The 19,485-nt window shown below is 49.2% G+C and overlaps 1 protein-coding gene across 5 annotated transcripts in view; it reads left to right on the top strand.

Annotated features, from left to right (window-relative positions):
• Window positions 1–19,485, top strand: part of ZDHHC3 (zinc finger DHHC-type containing 3) — a 58,188-nt gene that overhangs the window by 29,669 nt on the left and 9,034 nt on the right. For 3 of the 5 annotated variants that reach the window (XM_023515905.1, XM_023515903.1, XM_023515904.1), the window contains exons 3-6: window positions 3,116–3,240; window positions 9,799–9,895; window positions 10,543–10,624; window positions 14,045–14,175. In XM_023515905.1, coding sequence (XP_023371673.1) covers window positions 3,116–3,240; window positions 9,799–9,895; window positions 10,543–10,624; window positions 14,045–14,175 — 435 coding nt within the window. Of the gene's footprint in view, window positions 1–3,115; window positions 3,241–9,798; window positions 9,896–10,542; window positions 10,625–10,751; window positions 10,836–14,044; window positions 14,176–16,863; window positions 18,521–19,485 lie in introns of those variants that run through there. The other 2 variants (XM_023515907.1, XM_023515906.1) reach the window with 2 other exon arrangements.

Below are 19,485 nucleotides of genomic sequence, written 5' to 3'. Positions count from 1 at the left end.
AAAAAAAAAAAGACACATGAGTGGGGCAGCTGTCATTTACTCTGATTGACAAGGCAGCCACATGCTGTCCTTCTCAGGAGTGAACAGGTCCTGCCTGAGGCAAGAGAAGGGGAGGCTCAGCAGAGCCACATGCAGAGGAGGCTGGGAGGTCTGAAGGCATCTTTCTCCTCCCAAGTGCCCCTCCCCTGAGTAGCATCCCCCAGGGTCCCCACCCTCAGTGCTCCTGCCTTCCCTACACTCCTGATGCACTGGTAGCTGTGCCTTTCACCAGGTGTTCAGCCTCAGGCACCTCACTGCATATGCACATCTGTCCACCCAGTGTATGAGGCCTGGCTCCCCATAGTTTCTTTATACTTCTCAGGGGTTTGGCATGGCACATACTTTGAGGAGGGAGTAGTTGGTTAATTTGTCTCTGCAGTCTCCTTAGCTGCAATCTTTACCCATGGTGAGTCATTTTCTTAGCAAAAGACAAAAGCTTAGCTCCTTTGCATTCTCTACATTTGGAGATTTTTTTGATTCTTTAAATGGTTCTTCCCTTCTCATAATATTTGTTGTTACTGTTGTGTTGTTTTGTTTTCCAAGACAGTCTCACTATGTCACTCTCAGTAGAGTGCTGTAGCATCACAGCTCACAGCAACCTCAAACTCCTGGGCTTAAGCAATTCTCTTGCTTCAGCCTCCCAAGTAGCTGAGACTACATGTGCCTGCTACAGCACCTGGCTATTATTTTTGTTGTAGTTGTTGTTTGGCAGGTCTGGGCCGGGTTCAAACCTGCCAGTCCTGGTGCTTACCGTAGCCGCTGAGCTACAGGTGCCAAGCCTCAGAATTCTTTTGTAGGAAGAGTTTCCAGAATTCTTTTTGTAGGAAAGGTTTTGACACCTAGTCCTCATCCCTTCTGCTCTGAGAACTTCTCATTTGGTCTGTTGTAGCACATCAGCCCTAATTTGGAGCAACAAGGGATGATCTGCTTGAAAGCCCCATCTGTCATCCTAACCCACACTCTCCTTGGCCCACTCGGGACTTGGGGCAGTTTTGGATTCTCTTGTTCTGACTCCCTGACTCTGTCGTCTCATGGAAGCCCACTGAGGAGTGGGCCTAATGCTGTGCAGATCTGACACGGGGCCCTTGGGCAAGAGGGTGAGGCCCCAGTCTCAGCCCATAGAGGTCAGTTGACCTGGTGTCTGGCATGGTTCTTGTTTGAGAGCTGGGCCAAGCCAGTGGAGTTCCCCACTTGCTTCTCCTGTGCTTTCTTAATGGCTTAAGGGTGCCACCACCTACCAGCTGCTAAAAATGGAAACCTTATTGAGGTTCATGGCCTCCTTTTCCATCACCCCCTCCACTACCACAATTTTAAATTGTTCTCCACACCTTTTATAGATTCAGATCTCTGAATTTTTTCTCCCTTTCTTCTCTTCCAGCCTCAGTCTTTTCATAGCTCAGTCCCTCCTTACTAGATCATCAATAGTAACCTCCTAAGTGGTGTCTGGGATTTTTAATCTCTCCTCCTTATCTGATCCGTACAGCACAGGCAACTGAGCTTTCTTCCTGAAGCACCAGTGTTACCTAATGGGCTCTGGGCTGCCTATAAAGAAAAAGCTCACCCCAAATTTTTGGCCTGGCATTCGTGCTCTACATGGCTGGCCCCTGCTCATCAATCCGGCCTCCCTGCTGATAACGCATGCCATGGGCTCAGCACGCTAGTTTCCTCATCGTCTCCCAAATATACCATGCTCACCCTCACAGCTTTGCCTGTACTTATCCCCCTCTGCTAGAATCCTTTTTCTCATAGGCCTACCTAGCAAGCCTCTGCACTTTCCTCAGGACAGCTCTTAAACATCTCTTCTTAAAATTTCTCTGATTCCCCTGGTTAATTTGCTGCTGGCTCCTCTGTGCTCCCTCAACACAAAGACACAAATGTCTTCTGCAGCATGTAACCCCTTTTACTGGAATTGCTTGTTAGCCTCCAAAAGACCATGGACCTCTTGGGAGCCAAGCCCTTTGATTCCTGAGTCCACAGCAATTAGGTAGAAGCAGAGGTTTCAGCAGCAAGTAGGTACTTGGTGAAGGTTTGGTTGTCGAGACCCCACTCAGGACTGTGCGCTGCCCATTTCCCTTCAGTTTGGATGGGTGCACAGTGAGAGCACGTTGTTATGGCATTTTGGCTGTGCTATTGGCTCCAGGGAACACAAAGTATTCACGAGCACGCTAACGGGGTTGGAGAGCAAGTCACAGAGCATTCTGGCCGAATAGCTAGTCAGATACCTGAGGCAGTGGCTTCCAGTTGCTTGTGGATTCACAGAGAACTAAATACAGATTACCAATCCTTCCTAACAACAGCTTGGTAAAAATAAATGAATAAATAAAACTTGGTCCCAATAAACAATCCATTAACTTGTAGAGCTGCAATTATTTTTTCTTTTTTGAGACAGAGTTTTACTATATTGCCCTTGGTAGAGTGCCTTGGTGTCACAGCTCACAGCAACCTCAAACTCCTGGCCTTAAGCAATTCTCTTCCCTAAGCCTCCCAAGTAGCTGGGACTACAGGTACCTGCCACGCCACCCAGCTATTTTTGTGGTTGTAGTTGTCATTGTTGTTTGTCAGGCCTGGGCTGGATTCGAACCCACCAGCTCCTGGGTATGTGGCTGGCGCCGTAGCCGCTGAGCTACAGGTACCCAGCCAGAGCTGCAAATTTTGACTTGGGAAAACTGGACTATTAGATAGATACTCATCAATGAAAATGCAGAAAGGCAAAAGCTGTTACCAGGAAATTTAATGTAGACCAAAAAATAGTCAGATCTTCGTTATAATATTTATATAAGAAATAGGAAATTCAATGAAAATAATATCAGCAAATGAAAAGAGAAAATAATCAAAAACAATGTAATTCTTCAGTGTAGAAAATTTGTCAAGGAATTAATGTGGGCTAATGGCATTTCCTCAGGAAAATTCTTGATCCGTAACTATTCCTTGGTGTCTACATAATTCAGAAGACAGAGTCCATGTGTTGGGATCACAATGTCCTGTCTCTATGTGTGGTTGCCGCTTCTCCCCACTGCAGACCTTAGAACCGATTGAACCCCCAGCCCAGCTGTGATACCTTCCGTCTTTCCTCCAGGGGGCAGTGCCCAAAGGAAATGCCACAAAAGAGTTCATCGAGAGTTTACAGCTGAAGCCAGGGCAGGTGGTGTACAAGTGTCCCAAGTGCTGCAGCATCAAGCCCGACCGAGCCCACCACTGCAGGTACACTTGCTGGGGTCCACTTCGTGTCCCTTCCCACCTCCTCTCCCCTCCACCACCCTGCCTTCCTCCAGTCCCACACCCCCCACAGCATACACACCCCGCTGGCTGGGAAAGGGCATCTGGTGTGGGCTCAGGATACCCGTTCCCAGACTTGGCTCTGGGACCTGCTATAGGACTTGGGTGGGCCCTTGACTGTCCCCTCCTTTGTTTTGGTATATGTAGAATTGAAGGGACTCCTGCTTTTGCTACCTTACCAGAGTACCATAGACAAAACTTTAAAAATCATTCTGTGAACATCTAGTACCTGGAGGGGTTGCCCTTGAATGCAGGCTTTCTTTGAAAACAAAACTTTTAGAGGTTATGACCGTTGTAGAAATCAACTAAAAAGGCCCCTTCCTCATCTTACCTGTGGTGAGTTTTCCCTTCTGTTTTCAGTTTGCTTTAAGTCTTCTTGATGAGAAAACATCTAGCTAAAAATTACACTTTATAAAGGAACTATAAATGCTAAATTACAGAAATACAAAAATGTCATGTGGTCTCCTTTTCAGACTGGTGTGTGTATTTGTGGTGGGGAGGGTTTGTGGAGGAAGGAACTTGCTCCTGGGGTTGGAGGTCATCCTTCTCAGGCTGAGGCTATGGAGACATTTGGGTGCGAGAGAGCTGAGTGGCTAAAAGGCAGCATGTCCATGTGGGCCCTCATCCACCTCTTGGAGGAGAGTCATCAGCCGCCAGCAGTCAGATTCCATGGTCAGCGCCTCAGCACCTGCTGTGTCCCAGGCCCTTCAGCCCACCCTGCTCCTCCTCAGCCGTCTTGTTTTCATCTTCCTACCTAGATGAGGAAATTAAGGCTCAAAGGGTTCAAGTGACTGTTCTAGGTTCCCATAGCTGGTAAGTACTAGAAACAGGATTGAGTCACAGTGACTCTGACTTTCTGTCCAGACGGGGTCCTGTGCACTCCAGTTTGGGGATGACTCATATAACTTTGTTTATTTATGTTTTGCCATCTGTCTGAAAGAGAGAGAGCTGCAGATCTCCCCAACTGGTTGCTGCCTACTTGAGCAAGAGAGCTAAGGGCCGGTGGAGATTGCTATCTCCTGACTGGGTCTCTGATCAGCTTCCTTCTCAGATCTAATTCAGGGCTGGCTTCTTGTGCCTGAGACAGGGGTGTCAGTATAGCCTTTTCCGGCCACCCTGGAGCTCAGGAGCCAGCTGTTTTCTAAGTAAGCACCACCTGAATAGAAAGACCCAGCTTGCTTAGTATGTGGTTCCTCAGGTAGCCCAGTGTGCCTGGCACCATCCTTGAAGTTGCAGAGGTCAGTGTTGGAAGTCCCTTGTTGTCCCTAGCCACACTGTAAGACCTCAGGGCAGGTGCTGCCCCCTGTCTGGGCCTCAGCCTTCTCCTCTGTAAAAGTAGTTATTCCATCCTAGCTCACCGTGAAGACTGAATATGAGTAATTGCATGAGCCACCTAGCTCAACAAGCAGAAGCTACTTGTTAGTAGGAGAATGTGTAAGGAGTTAGGGATGTGCTGGGTTTATAAAGGCTGGACCGGTAGCAAGGAGGTGTCAACTTTGTAGAAAAGAACTTTCTGTCCATCACAGTGTTTCTTTTCTCTTCCCTCCCTGAGTGCCCTTGGCTGCTCCTTCCTGGTATTTTCCTCACCACCTCTTCCTTTCCTCTCAGCCCAGGATGATCCAAGGGAGGGATTCTTGTGTGCTAGTAAACAAATCAACTTGAGCAAAACAAGATCTGCTGATTCAGATGGACTCATCTGAGGATGCCTGCGAGCCGCCTGCTCTGCCTCAGAATGTAAATAACTGCTCCTCTGTGATTGTGCATGGTGGCCCAGGCCATATGGGGACCCATAATTTTGGATAAGCAGAATCCCCAGCAAACTGGACAGACTGGGTTTGTTTCTGGTTAGTTGAAGCCAGAGGCTGCTAGAGGCTAGAAAAAGTTGATGTCAGTTTCATCCATTCAGGCTAAAGTATGTGGGCCCACAAATGTATTTGCACCCGGCTGTTTGGCTCCTCTCTGCCCAACAGAGTTTATAGAATTTGAGACTGTTTCTAGTCCCTGGTCTGGTGGGTACCATAGGTACACCCTGTTGGTGTTCCCTCCAGCCCTGTGGCATATAGGTGGGTCTTTTCCTCCCAAGAAAGACACTCTGAAACCCTAGACTGTTTTCATCTTGATGTTCATTCTCCTGTTCATAAGGACCTTGGAATCATGCAGAAGCCCCCAGGAGAAGCCATTTATGCTGCTCTGGATGGCCCAGGCATTAGGCTATGCTTTAGGTCCTCACAGGAGGAGGTAGAGCTCTCCTTCCACCCTGCGCCCCAGATGCACTACAGCTGACACTGTACGGGCTGCATAGAGCCCCTGCCCGTTCTTGTTGTTTGGTCTTTCTCATGATTGTGATCACTTATAAACAATACTAGTATTGTTTTTTAAGTAGTTTACATAACATTATTTGGTGCTCACAACAGCCCTGAGAGATCAGGATAGTGCTGCTAAGGCTGCTTTGGAAAGCCTGTTTCTTTGCCCAGAGCCCAAAGTGAGGCTGTGCCCTCGATCCACTGTGTCCTTTGCACTGCAGTGTCTTTCCCAGCACCGTCTTTGGGCCGGCCCCAGCATGTGGTGTAAGTGTCCTCTCTGCTAATGATTGTGGTCATAGCCTATGAGGTGTAACGGGAAATTATACATGAAGTACCCTCTGGCTGTTTTCTTTTTGTTTTCCCTACTGGACCATCCCAGTCTGATGTGATTGAGCTCATTTCCCAGGCTTGCTCTTTCCCTTCATTCGCTGCCCCTTCTACTCAGGGCCCTGGGTTTGACTCTGGGCTCACAGAGGTAGATTAGACATGACACTGACTCCAGGAGCCTCTACCCAGGCAGGGCAAACACTCTCCTCCACCATGATACTGCTTGGTAAGTGCTGCTTCAGGGAGAAGCAGAGGCCCCGTGGGACGTGGCTGTGTTTCTGTGCTGAGCCATCACCCAGGATGGGCAAGAGAGCCTCCCCCCAAATCCTCTGGAGCTGGCTCTCAAGTAAGGGCCCTCATACTTTCCGGAGAGTACACAGAAGCCCCAGAGAAGCAGACTGCAGGTGAGCCCCTGAAAAGGGGTAGAGAACCTGGAGGAAGAGGCAAAGAAGCTGTGCTGCCTTATGAAACAGTGACTGAGAAACTGGAAGGCACGGGGGAAACTTGGAAGGCCATGGCGCAAAACCTGTGTAGGACATTTCTTTTTTTTGTTTTGTTTTGTTTTTGTTTTTGTTGAGACAGAGCCTCAAGCTGTCCCCCTGAGTAGAGTGCCGTGGCATCACAGCTCACAGTAACCCCAACTCCTGGGCTCAAGCGAGTCACCTGCCTCCACCTCCCAAATAGCTGAGACCACAGGCGCCCGCCACAACGCTTGACTATTTTTTGGTTGCAGCCATCATTGTTGTTTGGCGGCCTGGGCTGGATTTGAACCCGCCACCTTAGATGTATGAGGCTGGCGCCTTAGCCACTTGAGCCACACACGCTGAGCCAGTGTGTAGGACATTTCTTACTGCACACGCATTCCCTATGACTTCGCTTATAGCATCTCATCCACGACATGCAGAATTAGTTCTAGAAAGAAATGCCAGGTGATGGGCACAGACAAGAGCAAGGGAAGCCAAGCAGAGCACCTCAGAGCAGAGTACAGAAAAGTCCTTCAGGCGCAGGCCATTCACAGCCACGGCAGGGAAGGTGCCAGCAAGTGTGACTGGAGACCGGGCAGGCTCCAAGTCTGTGGGAGCAGACAGGGTGTGGAATGGCCTCTCTGCCCGCTTCTAAGACCTGCCTCCAGGCCTTGCCCTTGGGTGCTCCAAGCTCCAGCCCCAGCTATTCAAGCTGAGCCTTCTGTGAGCAAGTCAACCTCTGAGCAGTGCTCCAGCCACAGTGGGCTGGCCTCACCCCAATCACTGTCTGCCACCACCTGGCCCAGGGAGAAAAGTACCAGCTTGGCATTTCATATCTTTGCAAACAGGAAACTCAGGGACCAGCATTTTAAACCAACTTTTGTAGCCCTCAGTGGGCTGTATTTACTTTCCCTTCACTCTGAAGGATTTGGATGCCCAGGGAGACTCAGCCCTTTTGGGAAACCCAGCTTCCTGGTGTACATGCCTTGTCTCTTCAAAGAGGCTGGGAGGGGAGTAAAGGACGGCTTTGCTGTGAGAACTTGTTTAAACTTGTGGCAGGTTTCAGAGCCGGCCACTTGGCACTTCCCTGACACTCATCTAACACTGCCTCAAGAGTACCCCCTTGAAAAGCCTTTGAACAATAAGTGCAGATGGAGAAGAAACTCTCAGGAGGCTGGAGCAGAGGTGGTTACCCACATGGGGAGGGGATTAAGGAATCCCAGAGCTGATGGTCTCAGGAAGAACATGCAGGAAATACGGTATGGTGAGTGGCTTAATGAAGGGAGCGCAGTGCCCGGTGGCTGAGGCCTAGGATGCGGGGAGCAACTCACTTTTCACTGTCTACTTGTCTGTACTTTTAAAATTGTCGACTGGGAACAGGTGTTACCAGTTTAAATATATATGTTCTGTATGCATAGTCACATGTATATGTATTTTTTAAATTGGCAACAGAGAGACAGACTGGGTAATAGAATTGTTGGTATGTAGCTTTCCATTTGTCACCCTCCATGTCCCTTTCATAATTTCTCACCCTGCCCTCCTGGTCCCCAGGAAGAGTCTGGAACCTAGCCAGCATCTCTGAGCTGTACCTATTCCTAACATGCCTGTATTAGCAAGGCCCTTTGATATCGTGGAGAAGAGCAAAGGTAGAAACTAGTATGAACCCACCACTTGTCCAAGCCAGGCCCGGTGTCTATTTGCATGTGTTCCTTATAACTGTACAGGGAAACCAGAAGGCTGGGTTCTAGCCAGTTAGATTGAGGTAGCTTAGCAGACCCAGGTTTACCTTGCCACCAAAGTTCCTGCCAGGCTTAGAAAGCACACATCTCCTTGGGGTGTGGTTGTGCCCTGCCCTGAGGACTTCTTTGGAGTGGTCCATACTCCTGGGCCCTGGAGTTTAGACACCACCACACCTCCAGCCCAGCAGACCTGCTCCCATGCTTTCCTTGCCATTCCAGGTGATCAGCAAGAGCTTAGCCAACACCATGGTGTGAGTGTGATCCAGCAAGGCCCCGAGGCCCAGCGCAGGGTCTGCCCACCGTTGCCCACTGTGTGCATTTTGAGGAACCTGAGATAAAGTTAGTTGTGGAAACTAGTGGAGAGAAAAGCCAGTGTGAACTAAGGAACTTTTAAAAGAAAATCTAATTATATTCTTTCTAAGCTTGTATGTATTTATATTTTATACGGTTTTGAACAAATAATACCCCAAAGATAGAGAGCCTAAAATTCATTAAAATAATGAATTTTTAAAAAAGGAATGATTTTTGATGAGGACAGCTGTTGGCAAATGACTCTTTCTAACTGGAGTTTGGGAAGCAGCTGCTTTCAAGACTCCCATCAGTCTTGTTTTGTATCATTATATTGTCTCAAGGGGAGTGGGAATAATGTTTGCTATCAAATAAGCTTGAAACAGTCTCAATAACAAGTTAAAAATATGCAAATTAATTAGATAAAGTTAGCTAAGCTCAAATGATTTTTCTGCTTTGTCTCAGCATGATGGATATTGTCTTAGATCCATGCGGTTCCGAGAGCTGGGCTTCCTGCTGTCCATTTTTTCTAACTTCTTTTTTGCAGGAGGGTTATTTTGTTTTGTTTTTTGAGATAGGGTCTCACTTTGTCACCCTGACTGGAGTACAATGGCACAATCACAGCTTACTGCAAGCTGCAACTCTCAGGCTCAAGTAATCTTCCTGATTCAGACTCCCAAGTAGCTGGGACTACAGGCACACACTCCCACACCTGGCTAATTTTTTTTTTTTTTTAGAGATGGGGGTCTTGGTATGTTGTCAGCCCGGTCTAGAGAGACTCCCACCTTGGCCTCCTAAAGCAGTGGGATTACAGGAGTGAGCCAGTGTGCCTAGCCCTTCCTGTTACCCTTGACCTTGCTCTGAAATAGCCCTTTCCATTGTCCCTCTAGGGGAGAGGTGCCATGCTCTACTTGGTAGCACGTAGTAGTGCATCAGGAACTCCTTCCCCTCCCTTGGCTGTTTGGTCTTCAGGGAAAATAAGTAACTGTTTTCTGTATTGTAGCTCACTAGGTCAAGTTTTCTAAACTACTTCTTCATTCTTTTCCTCAGTAAACCAGATTCTAAGTTCCACATTACCTCAGGAGAGCAGCTTCTGTCTCAGTCATGCCAGTTACATCCTACTTACATTAAACAAGATGAGAGACCTTGAAGATGAATGACTGTCCCCCTGTTTGGAATGACTATGACTCTAGGGGTCCTGATTCTGCCTTTCAAACCCCTTGCAACATACACCCAGCAAATCCCCTGCCAGTGGCCAAGGCAGCCATTTCAAAGCAGTGGAGCTGCATCCGTGGGTCATGGTTCCCTGGGGGCCCTCCCAACACTGAGATGCCTAAAGATCTGACTTGTGGCCTGTTTCAGTGTTTGTAAGCGGTGCATTCGCAAGATGGACCACCACTGTCCCTGGGTCAATAACTGTGTCGGCGAGAACAACCAGAAGTACTTCGTCCTGTTTACAGTAAGTCACCTTCCAAATTCCGCCCCGCCCTTTGCAAAGCAATGGAGCACTTTGTTCCTTTGAAAATTCTCAGCATTTATGATGTTTTTAGCTGCTGTTCAGAATACTGCCTAGCCCTGTAGATCTCTGCCTTCCTGTCGAAGATTTCCCTGGGTCAAGTGCCAGTTCCTAAGCCCTTCACTTGAGCATTTAGGAAATTGATTTCAGCATAATTAATTATGCGTAAATGCTGTGTTCTGGTTCTTACCCCGTGTTGGATCTAAGTGGCTCAAGAAGGCAGTTTTGGTAATGTCTTCAATTCCCAACTTGCAGATAGGTGGAATTTAGTGCAAGGACTAGAAGGGCCATCAGCAGTCAGCACCCTGACTTTTTAAGAAGCAGCAGGCCTGGCACCCACCCAGACAGCCCAGACTGCCTAGTGCCTGGATTTTGTTTCCATTCTGGCTCTACACCCTCGCAGCGATAGCTGCTCATGTCAGACCCAGTGCTGCGGGGCATGGACCATGGGGAGAATCACCAGATGTCGTTCTGGCCACCTTGAGGTCAGGCCTGGGCCTCAGCATGAGATTCTGAGAGCTCATGTCCCAGAGCCTTCGAGGTCAAAGGGTTCTCACAACACTGATCTCCTCACTGCTTTCCTGTTTCAGATGTACATAGCTCTCATTTCCTTGCACGCCCTCATCATGGTGGGATTCCACTTCCTGCATTGCTTTGAAGAAGATTGGACAAGTGAGTATGTGCCAGGGCTTCCCTTCCTGCTCTAGGGCAGCTGTATGACCCAAGTGGGGGGCAGGGAGGCTTTTTGCTTGCTTCATGGTGCCAGGGGCCAACCTCGTTTTATTAGATCTCCTGCAAGCCTATGGACTGAACAGGGAAGAAACAGCAGAGGCCCGAAACTCTCTTCATGCAAAAAGGGAGTCCCCTAAAGTCAGTTCCACAGGTAAAGTAGTAAGTCTGGACTGAGCGTGCCCAGGTAGAATGCAAGCCCCGTGCAAGCACAGAGGCGAGTTCCAAGGCGGGGAGCCGTGCTAGGAGACCTTTGCTTCTGTGTTTTCAAGCAAAGCACTTTTTAATCAAAGGTCATTTTGTTTTTCTCAATCTTGCAGAGATCCATTTTTAACTTTTTGGCTAGGACACAGAGAGTTTTGTTAATTTGGTTTTTTGTGGTGGTGGTTTTTTAACCATTGCTCATAGCTTATATTGAATCATTAATTTTACATCAAGATTGTAGACAAATTCATTTTTCTTTAGAAGTATTCCATTTAAATGTGCACATGCTAAGGAAGGAACTCTAGCCAGAAGATGACACAAATCCTAAAGGATAGAAACAGATGCTGGAGGAAAAGAAATAAGAGGCCACCTGTGGGCTGTGAGTCTTCCGTACTCACAATCTGGGGGACAGATTTCCTGAACAAGGAACATCGTATTTCCTCTGCTTTTCCCTCAGTGGGTCCCTTTTTCATTTTTACCATCTTTTGAACTTTTGCTCTCCCTGTACATTCCAACTTCAGAATTTTCTTGCGATAGTTCTGACATAAGCTGGAGCAGGGGATGTCAGGCTAGAGGACTGTAGGGAGAGGAGAGGAGGGTAGGGGCAATGGGTATCTGCAGAATTTGCCATTCTGCATAGCGGGGTGAGCTGCCAGCAAGTTCCCGATAGCTTGGTGAACGTTCTCGAAGTGTACACAGGCCCTGGGGAGCCCACCCAATTCTGCATGTGGCCGTGGCAACTTGATAGGGGAGTCTTAACAAGCACATTTTATCATCTCAAACACCTCCCACCTGTCATTGGATTAACAGACTTGGGCAGTGATGGGAGAGACAGAGGCTGTCAATGAGGTACAACGTCCCTATCTTTGGAATGGTGCCAACAAGGACCATTTTATTAATGCCTACCAGGAGCCAGGCATGGCACAAAGGGCTTTTTGAACACTGCTTTGTTTTGCCCTTACAATAAGCCTGAAGAGTAGGAAAGCACTCCCCACTTTGCAGTTGACAAAAGCTGGGGCTCACAGAGGTTGAGCGAGTTCCCAAAGATCACTCAGCTAAGAAGAGTGCTACAATTCAAGCCTAGGTATGGAGCAAGATTTCCTATCTGGCTGATACCAATGGCTAGCATCCTCCCAGCCACACTGTTAATTGCCTTTGGTCAAGATTCCTGATTGAGTGGGTTTCAGACACCCAGCTCTTAGGTCAGTTAGACTAGAAAGGCACAGACAGTCCCAAAGTGGAGGCCTTGAGAGTTACTGCCATTACTCCTGGCCCTAATGGAGCTCTAAGAACATAGGAGCTTACGTGAGAGGGGGCAGAATTTGCACCCTACTCCCACCCCCTGGGATGAGGATGCCTTTGAGTTGATGTTTGAAGAAGGGTTAGGGAGTGGTTCCGCAATCCCTGGATCTGGTTCCTGCCCTCCCAAACTCCCATTTCTTATTCCTGGGGCTTACCCCAGGGTGGGGAAGGATGCTTATAGCTTTGGAAGGAGAGAGAACAGGTCATCGCCCTGGGCTCTGCCTCTAGCTCCAGGGTAGTCAAGGCAGGTGAGGAGGGGGCAAGGCGCCTCTGTCCACTGAACATGTTCGTGTACTCATGAATTCCCCTGTATAGAAGGGAAAACAAAATCTCAGAAAGCCCAGATCTCTTGCCCAGATTCTTTTGTTGTCAGGCTTACATAACACTGAACAAGACAAACTTCCTATCCTCCTGCAGTGTGAAGGATAGTGGAAGAGTCAGGTATGAAGGAAGTACAGAAGGAAACAGGTAATCCACAGTGCAAGGGCTAGGAAGGACAGGGCAGGGACAGACTGTCAGTAGTGGCATCGTCATTAGAGTTCAATCAGGAGTTGCTGTCAGCATTCACACTCTGCCCTGTCTGCCAGACTTCAGAGCCTTAGTTCTTTTCAGCACCCTGCCTAGACCAAGGCCACCCAAGACGAGCCTATCAGGCTAGTAGACCACCCTGGCTAAGCCTTGCCCAACAAGGAACCAAGTTTCCAAGAGGAGGCAAAGCATTTAAATGAGACCCTCCCCCCACCCCATGTACTCACACTTGACCTCCAGTTCCTCTCCCCACCACTCCTGTGAGGGAGCCAGTAGAGTGGCGTGGAAGGGGACATTTACTTCCTGAATTCCAAAAACCAGAAGCTTGACTCTGCCCTCCAGCATCAGACCTCCCCAGCCCGGCCTGAGCACTGGAGGAAGGAAACCAAACAACCCCAGCTCGCCTGACCAGGCAGCTACAGTCAAGGGCAAGAGTCTTCAGGTATGAGTACTGACCATGGGGCCTAGCCTCTGCTGTCGGTGCCAAGAGCTGGGCTAGCCATTACCCACATGTGGCCCACATCTCCGAGAGCTCCCCTCCCTGCTCACCCTCACCATCTCCATAGCACCTTAACTTTCCTCTTCTGTCTGCTGGGTTTCTGATTTAGACTTTGTCAGACAAAAGAATCTGTTGCTTAAAATCAAATCACATCTCTAGTCAAACCTCCCTGCTTTACAATGGAGGGGTAGGGGCCTGGAGAGGGTGGGGATTTGCCTCATGTCACAACCCAGGTTAGGGTGGGCTCACAGGAAGGGGACAGGACAGTGAAAGCACCTACTCTGGCCCATGTCTCTTTCGGTTGACTCCCATCCTCGGAGTCTAAAGGTCTCAGTGATCCAGATAACCCTGAAGAGGGCACTACTCACATTGTAGTCAGGGGGAACACTGGCAGTGCGACTGCCCTCTGCCAAAGCCACCAATGATGCTCCAAATCTGCCCTTCCCTGTCACCTATGAGCAGGTGGAGGTGCAGAGAAGGGCAGCTCCCCATGTAGGAACACGCAGAAAACCCATGTGAGAGCAGGCCCAGTGGCCTCTTCTCCCATGTCCTGCAGTGCACTCCCCCAGGGGGGAAGGGTCTCCAGTGGTGTCATCAGGCTTTCGTGCCTCAGTAAAGAGTTCCTTCCGTGTGCCAGGCACTGTGCTTAGCACCAGGGACAGTAATCAAGGAATGATTGTGTTAAGGGGAAGCGTGACCCTGAGGGAGTGAGAGGCCAGGCGCAACCCAGGATGATCCCCGCCAAAGCCTGGATGTAGGGCCAGGGCAGCAAGCTTGAGCAGCAGGCAGTGGGTGGCAGCCCCAGACCCCACTTGTTCCTTCTCTTTCAGAGTGCAGCTCCTTCTCTCCACCCACTACGGTGATCCTCCTCATACTGCTGTGCTTTGAGGGGCTGCTCTTCCTCATTTTCACATCAGTGATGTTTGGGACCCAGGTGCACTCCATCTGCACGGATGAGACGGTAAGTGGGCAGCCCTGCCCACCACCACTGCGCCTCGGGCTGGGGTGGGCACCAGGGACAGTGTTGCGCACCAGGGACAGTGTTGCTGGGAAGGCTACTCAAGGCCAGACCTGAGAGCCCAGCAGCCAGACCCCTGTGCTCAGGGCATAGTTCTTTCATCTGCACTGACACTTGGGCCTTCGTGAATACACAAGTCCTCCAGCCTTGGGGCAGCCACGGCAGATCATGCCAGGAACGGGGCCCAGCAGCCTTGACGGAAAGGCTCTTTGTCACGATTCCTTCCCTCCCCTATGATGGTTCTTCCTGACACACTGCTCTATGTTGAACACTTCACTAGGCACTGAGGACAGCCTTCTCATCTCAGGCCCACAAGCTTGGTGATGGGGTGGGCAGCAGGGAACCCTAATGCAGCTGGGCCAGGCAGGGTCAGCTTTGCATAGCTGGTGATACCATGACTAGATCCTCAGGGCTCAGGTCTGCCTTTAGCCCCAGGGCAGCAGTCTCTTGCCTGGCCCCTGGGTCATCTCTGGTTGGTCCAGCCCTGGCTTTCTTCTGCCTTCTTCCCACCTCTCCCATCCTGCCTACAGCTCCTTCTGTGGGAGCTTTGAAGCTCTGGTTTGACTAGACTGGAGCCAATCTTCTGGTGCCCCTACAGCCACTTCCTGACCTTAAGGAGTCTGAAAGCCTCTCAGTTGTCAATCCAAGGCCACAGTGTCAATGTTTCTTCCTTTCTTGGCTTTGGGTCCAGATAAGGGGCTTAAGGAAGAAGGGGCAACACAACTTAAGGTGTGCAGAGGGGAATCATGAGGTTGTGGGTCCATGTCCTGAGGTCCCTCCAGCAGCAGCTCTCAGCTGTGGTCTAAGGGCGCTGAGTGGGGGCATTGGGCCTGTTGGGTAGTTAGCTTTAGATGCAGGCTGCAGGAAGCCAGTCCTCACCACTGTGCTGGGCTCCTCCCCGTGGGAGTAGCAAGGTAGTGGGCAGAGAGGGGATAGCACTGGCACAGCCAGGGCACCATTGTTTGGATATGTGGGAGTTCCTGATGGTTTACAGCAGGGGTCCTCAAACTATGGCCCTCAGGCCACATGCAGCCTGCCTAGGACATTTATCCGGCCTGCCAGGTATTTTTGCCACCGCTACCTGTCCTGCTTAGCAGCCGACTCATCCTGGTGCCTGCAGTCTGGCCCTCCAATGGTCTGAGAGACAGTGAACTGGCCCCCTGTTTAAAAAGTTTGATGACCCCTGGTTTAGAGGGTTGGGGGGCAACTTTTATTAGAAATAATATCATTGCAAAAGAGTTTTTCTAAAAATTGTAGCCAGTGGTGTAGATCCAATTGTGTATCCAAGCAGTAAATGTGATCAGCTTCTCTGAGTTAGACCTATAAGATTTGCAAAGGACCTGGGAGGTGACTGTCAGGCCCTAACTGCTGCAGGGATGCTGCTGAGCCATGCAGGCCATGGTCTGGGAAAGCCAGAAGGCAAACTCCCATGGCACAAGTCCTAGTTTCCTCCCTGTTAAGGCCATTCCTAAAGGGATCAAGTTGGAGAGGAAAGGAGAAAGTAATGATGGGCCCTGCGGCGGTGAACAAAGGTGTCCTCGCCTTCCCTGTACCCTTCCCAGTCCCTTTGGCTGTCCCCCCAGACTACACCTCACCAGACACCACAGCAGACAGATGCCTGGCCAGGCTCCCACCAGGCTGCTTCTCTCCTGTCCCTCTGAGCAGTGGCCCCATTCTCAGGCCCTGCCCTTTGGTCACCCCCTCTGGCAGCTGACCAGCTCCATCTGAAGAAGAGAGGAAGCAGCTTCCCCCAGCCCCTTTTCCCCCATGAGACTTCGCAGGGGAAGCAGCCCAGGCTGTGGGACAGCTGCTACAGCATCAGTCTCTGCCACCGTGCTGCTCCCCAGGGAGCCCCGGGAGCCCTCTGCCATCACTGAGGCTGACTGGCCTGGCCGTGCCACCCTCTAACTGTACTAATCCCTGTCCTTCCTCCTGTGTGGTGACTTCTCCCCTCACCTGTGGTCTCTCTCCTGCTTGACCTCTTCAGTTTATGTCTCGTCAGTCCCACTAAGCTGGTGCTTCCTGATTCCCCAGGCTGGCGAGACTCACAGCGCCAGAGCAGTAATTTGATCTGATTCGTTACTTTTTCTTTATTTTTTTATTTTGTATTTTTTTGGTCTGCAAATTGGTCACGGTAGCTTCAGACTTCCTAGGAACCTATCCCAGCATAATGGCCGTCGTTGGTTACCATGATTGTGAGCTCTCCCACTAGCTCTGAGGCTTCTCACGCCAAAGCCTTCACAGCACACCCATGCATAGCCCGGCTCTGGGGTCGTTAGAAGCCCCTCTGCACAGCCCAGTGAGGACCCAAGTCTGGATAAGATGTGCTTGTTGACTTAAAACACACCGGATCAGCATAATTAGGAACAATGACTTAGGCGCCTGCTAATTTTGCTCATTTTTCCCTCTTTTCTTGGAGTTAAATGGGTAAACGTGTGCCCACCAAAAAAAGTATAATTTTTTTAGTAGTATTTTTTTAAGAGAAAAAGAGGAGAAAGATGTACTGTGTAGCTAGTCTTATTGCTTTACAAAGGAAGCATGTACTCCATTCACCTCAAGCTATGGCCATCCCTCCCCAGAAACCACAGCAATGAAGTGCTTGACTGAAAGTATGATTGTTCTTGTTTTCAGGGAATAGAACAATTGAAAAAGGAAGAGAGAAGATGGGCTAAAAAAACAAAATGGATGAACATGAAAGCCGTTTTTGGCCATCCCTTCTCTCTAGGCTGGGCCAGCCCCTTTGCCACGCCAGACCAAGGGAAGGCAGACCCGTACCAGTATGTGGTCTGAAGGACCCTGACCAGCATTGCCAGTCAGACACAAACCACATCACAGCACTACCGTCCAGTCTGTTCACATGAATGTTTAAACAGAAAAAGCAAAACAACTACTCTTAAAACTTTTTTTATATCTCAAGTAAAATGGCTGAGCATTACAGAGAAAAAAAAGCCCCATGTTTTATTTTTTAAAAATCATCTTTCAATTTTTTTGGTGACCGAAGCTACTCTTTTTTTTTTTTTTTCCTTTTAAAATCACTTCTCTGGCCTCTGGTTTCCTCTCTGCTGTCTGTCTGGCATGACTAATGTGGAGGGTGCAGTCTCCCAGCTGTGCCCACTTCTACTAACTGAGACGTGACGCGCGTGGATGGACCAGTCTGGACGCCTGGTGGGGGATGCGTAGGAAAACCAGGAAGGGCCTAACCTCCCACTGCCCAGGAGGCAGTGGCAGGTCCCCTGGTGTGACTTAAAACCTCGCTGAAGATGGATGCTTACCCTCTGAAGCCCAGGAGGGGCAGGATCAGGGCAGGAGCCTTCGCAAGGGCACTTTGCACAGTGGCCTCAGCCCCTAAGTGGACACAGTTTGCCTCCTAATTCACAAAATCAATTGCCTACCCTGTACTTTATGGGCTTGGGGTGTAGAATGACTTGGGGGGTGCTGGGAGAGAGATAAAAGGGGTCTTATTTGTATTGGAATCAGCAATTATATTCCCTCTGATTATTTGGAAGTGTGTGACAAAAGTTTTTGCAGTTCAAAATGCCTTACACAATCAAAGAGAAAAAATCATGTAATTTCAGGCAAGCTACATTTTCCTTTGTTACATCTACTACTTCTTACCGTCCCACCTCCCTTCCCCAGCAAGATGTCAGTTATTCTGTTACCCTCAGAATTAACAGGCCCCCATGCCCAACACCTGTAGCCCTATCATCTGCCCCCTTCTCAGTTTGTAACCCTCCAAAATGGGGTCACTTTCTGATAGTTAAGACCCATAAATGTACACATACCCATGTCTTAATCTATATCTTAACCTGGGAGGCTGTTGTCCTAGCACAGGGTTGACCGTGATGCTGGGGTAACGTTACAGCCCCCAACCCTTTTGATGAGTGGCCATCGCACTCACTAGATTTGTCAATACACTTGAGCCTGCCACACTGAGGGGAGTAGGCTTTCCACTTGGGAGGCACTTCCTGCGTTGGTCTTTGATAGAGGTGGTGGAGACAGGGAGAGGAGGGAGGCAGGGAGTGCCTTCCCGTGCAAAGATAACTGATCCCAATACTGATCATCTATCACCTCTCACGTACTGTTTTTTAAACAATTGCCACAAACCCCATTTTTTAGCTTTTGCTTGGGATGGGGTTGGGGGATAATATATTCAGTCTGGTCCTTGGTAGGGAGAAAGTTGATCTAGCCATGTGATTTTTTTTCAGAAAAGTGGAACATGCTGCCTCTTTTCAATTCTGTCAGTGCTTCCACATGGAAACAAAATGCAATAAAGTTTTTCCAAACCTGTTCTGATTTAGCGCTCATCTCTGGCCCATGTTACCCAGGATGTCCATAGTCTGCTTGAGTTTTCTCTGGGTGAGTGTTTGTGTCATTGCTCTCTCTCTTGAATGAGGCTTTTACATCTCGTTCTTCTTAAAGGACGCTTACAGTGTCTCTCTCGAACAAACTCACCCCACCAAGGCCTCTCTCCTTTGGCTTTCTGCAGCCTGAATTGATTCCTTGATGGTGCTGGGCCCTCAGTTGCTACCGGAAAAATCAAGTCTGTAGCGTTTGCTCCTGGAGTGGGAAGTCTGGGGAGACCCATTTTCCTCTGCCCACCCACCAAAAAGCAAAGTCCAGCCATAGGAAAGTGGTGAAAACCACACACCGCCCCTTGCTTTGTGGAACCCTCGCCTCTGGTGTTAAGTGATGAGAATTGAGAAAGATCATCCCTCAGGTGTTTAATCAAAGAGGTCTGTGCGCTTTCTAAGTTAACTCTGACTTGCTTCTGCTGTGTTATCCGTGATGTAGAGTCAAGGTAGAGGTCCTCAGTGTTTTTTTTAAATGCAGGTTTAGGTGTAGCTTATAGCTCTTGTTCTCCACATACCTTTTTTAAGACCTGAATCAGTCCCCGGGGAGGGGTGCTGCAGTTCTGGCCTGCCCTCTAGGGGAAGGAGGCTGAAAAGACCTAAGCCTCCTTCAGTGAGCCTGGTTCTTTTAATCTCAATTCCATAACATCCCCAGGGAATTTCTAAGAACTGCAGTAAATAGTTCTGAAGGTCCATTGAATTTTTTTTTTGAGTCTTAAAAATAGAAACTCATAATTTAAACTTGAACATACGATATTTATCTTTCCCAGAGAGAGAGGTTCCTTCAGACACCCTCTATGATTCAGCCTCTGGGCTTTTACAAGCCTTTTAGCTGGAAAGAATGAATGTCCCCCAGCTCTCAAGCCCACTGTACTTAGAAGATAAGAATACGCCAAGGTTTCCC

The sequence above is a fragment of the Otolemur garnettii genome, unplaced genomic scaffold, assembly GCF_000181295.1.
Source record: "Otolemur garnettii isolate 467f Iridium unplaced genomic scaffold, OtoGar3 scaffold00082, whole genome shotgun sequence".
In the NCBI taxonomy this organism is placed as follows: Eukaryota; Metazoa; Chordata; class Mammalia; order Primates; family Galagidae; genus Otolemur; species Otolemur garnettii.
The sequence above is the reverse complement of the archived record's forward strand: the minus strand, read 5'-3'. Positions and strand labels throughout refer to the sequence as shown.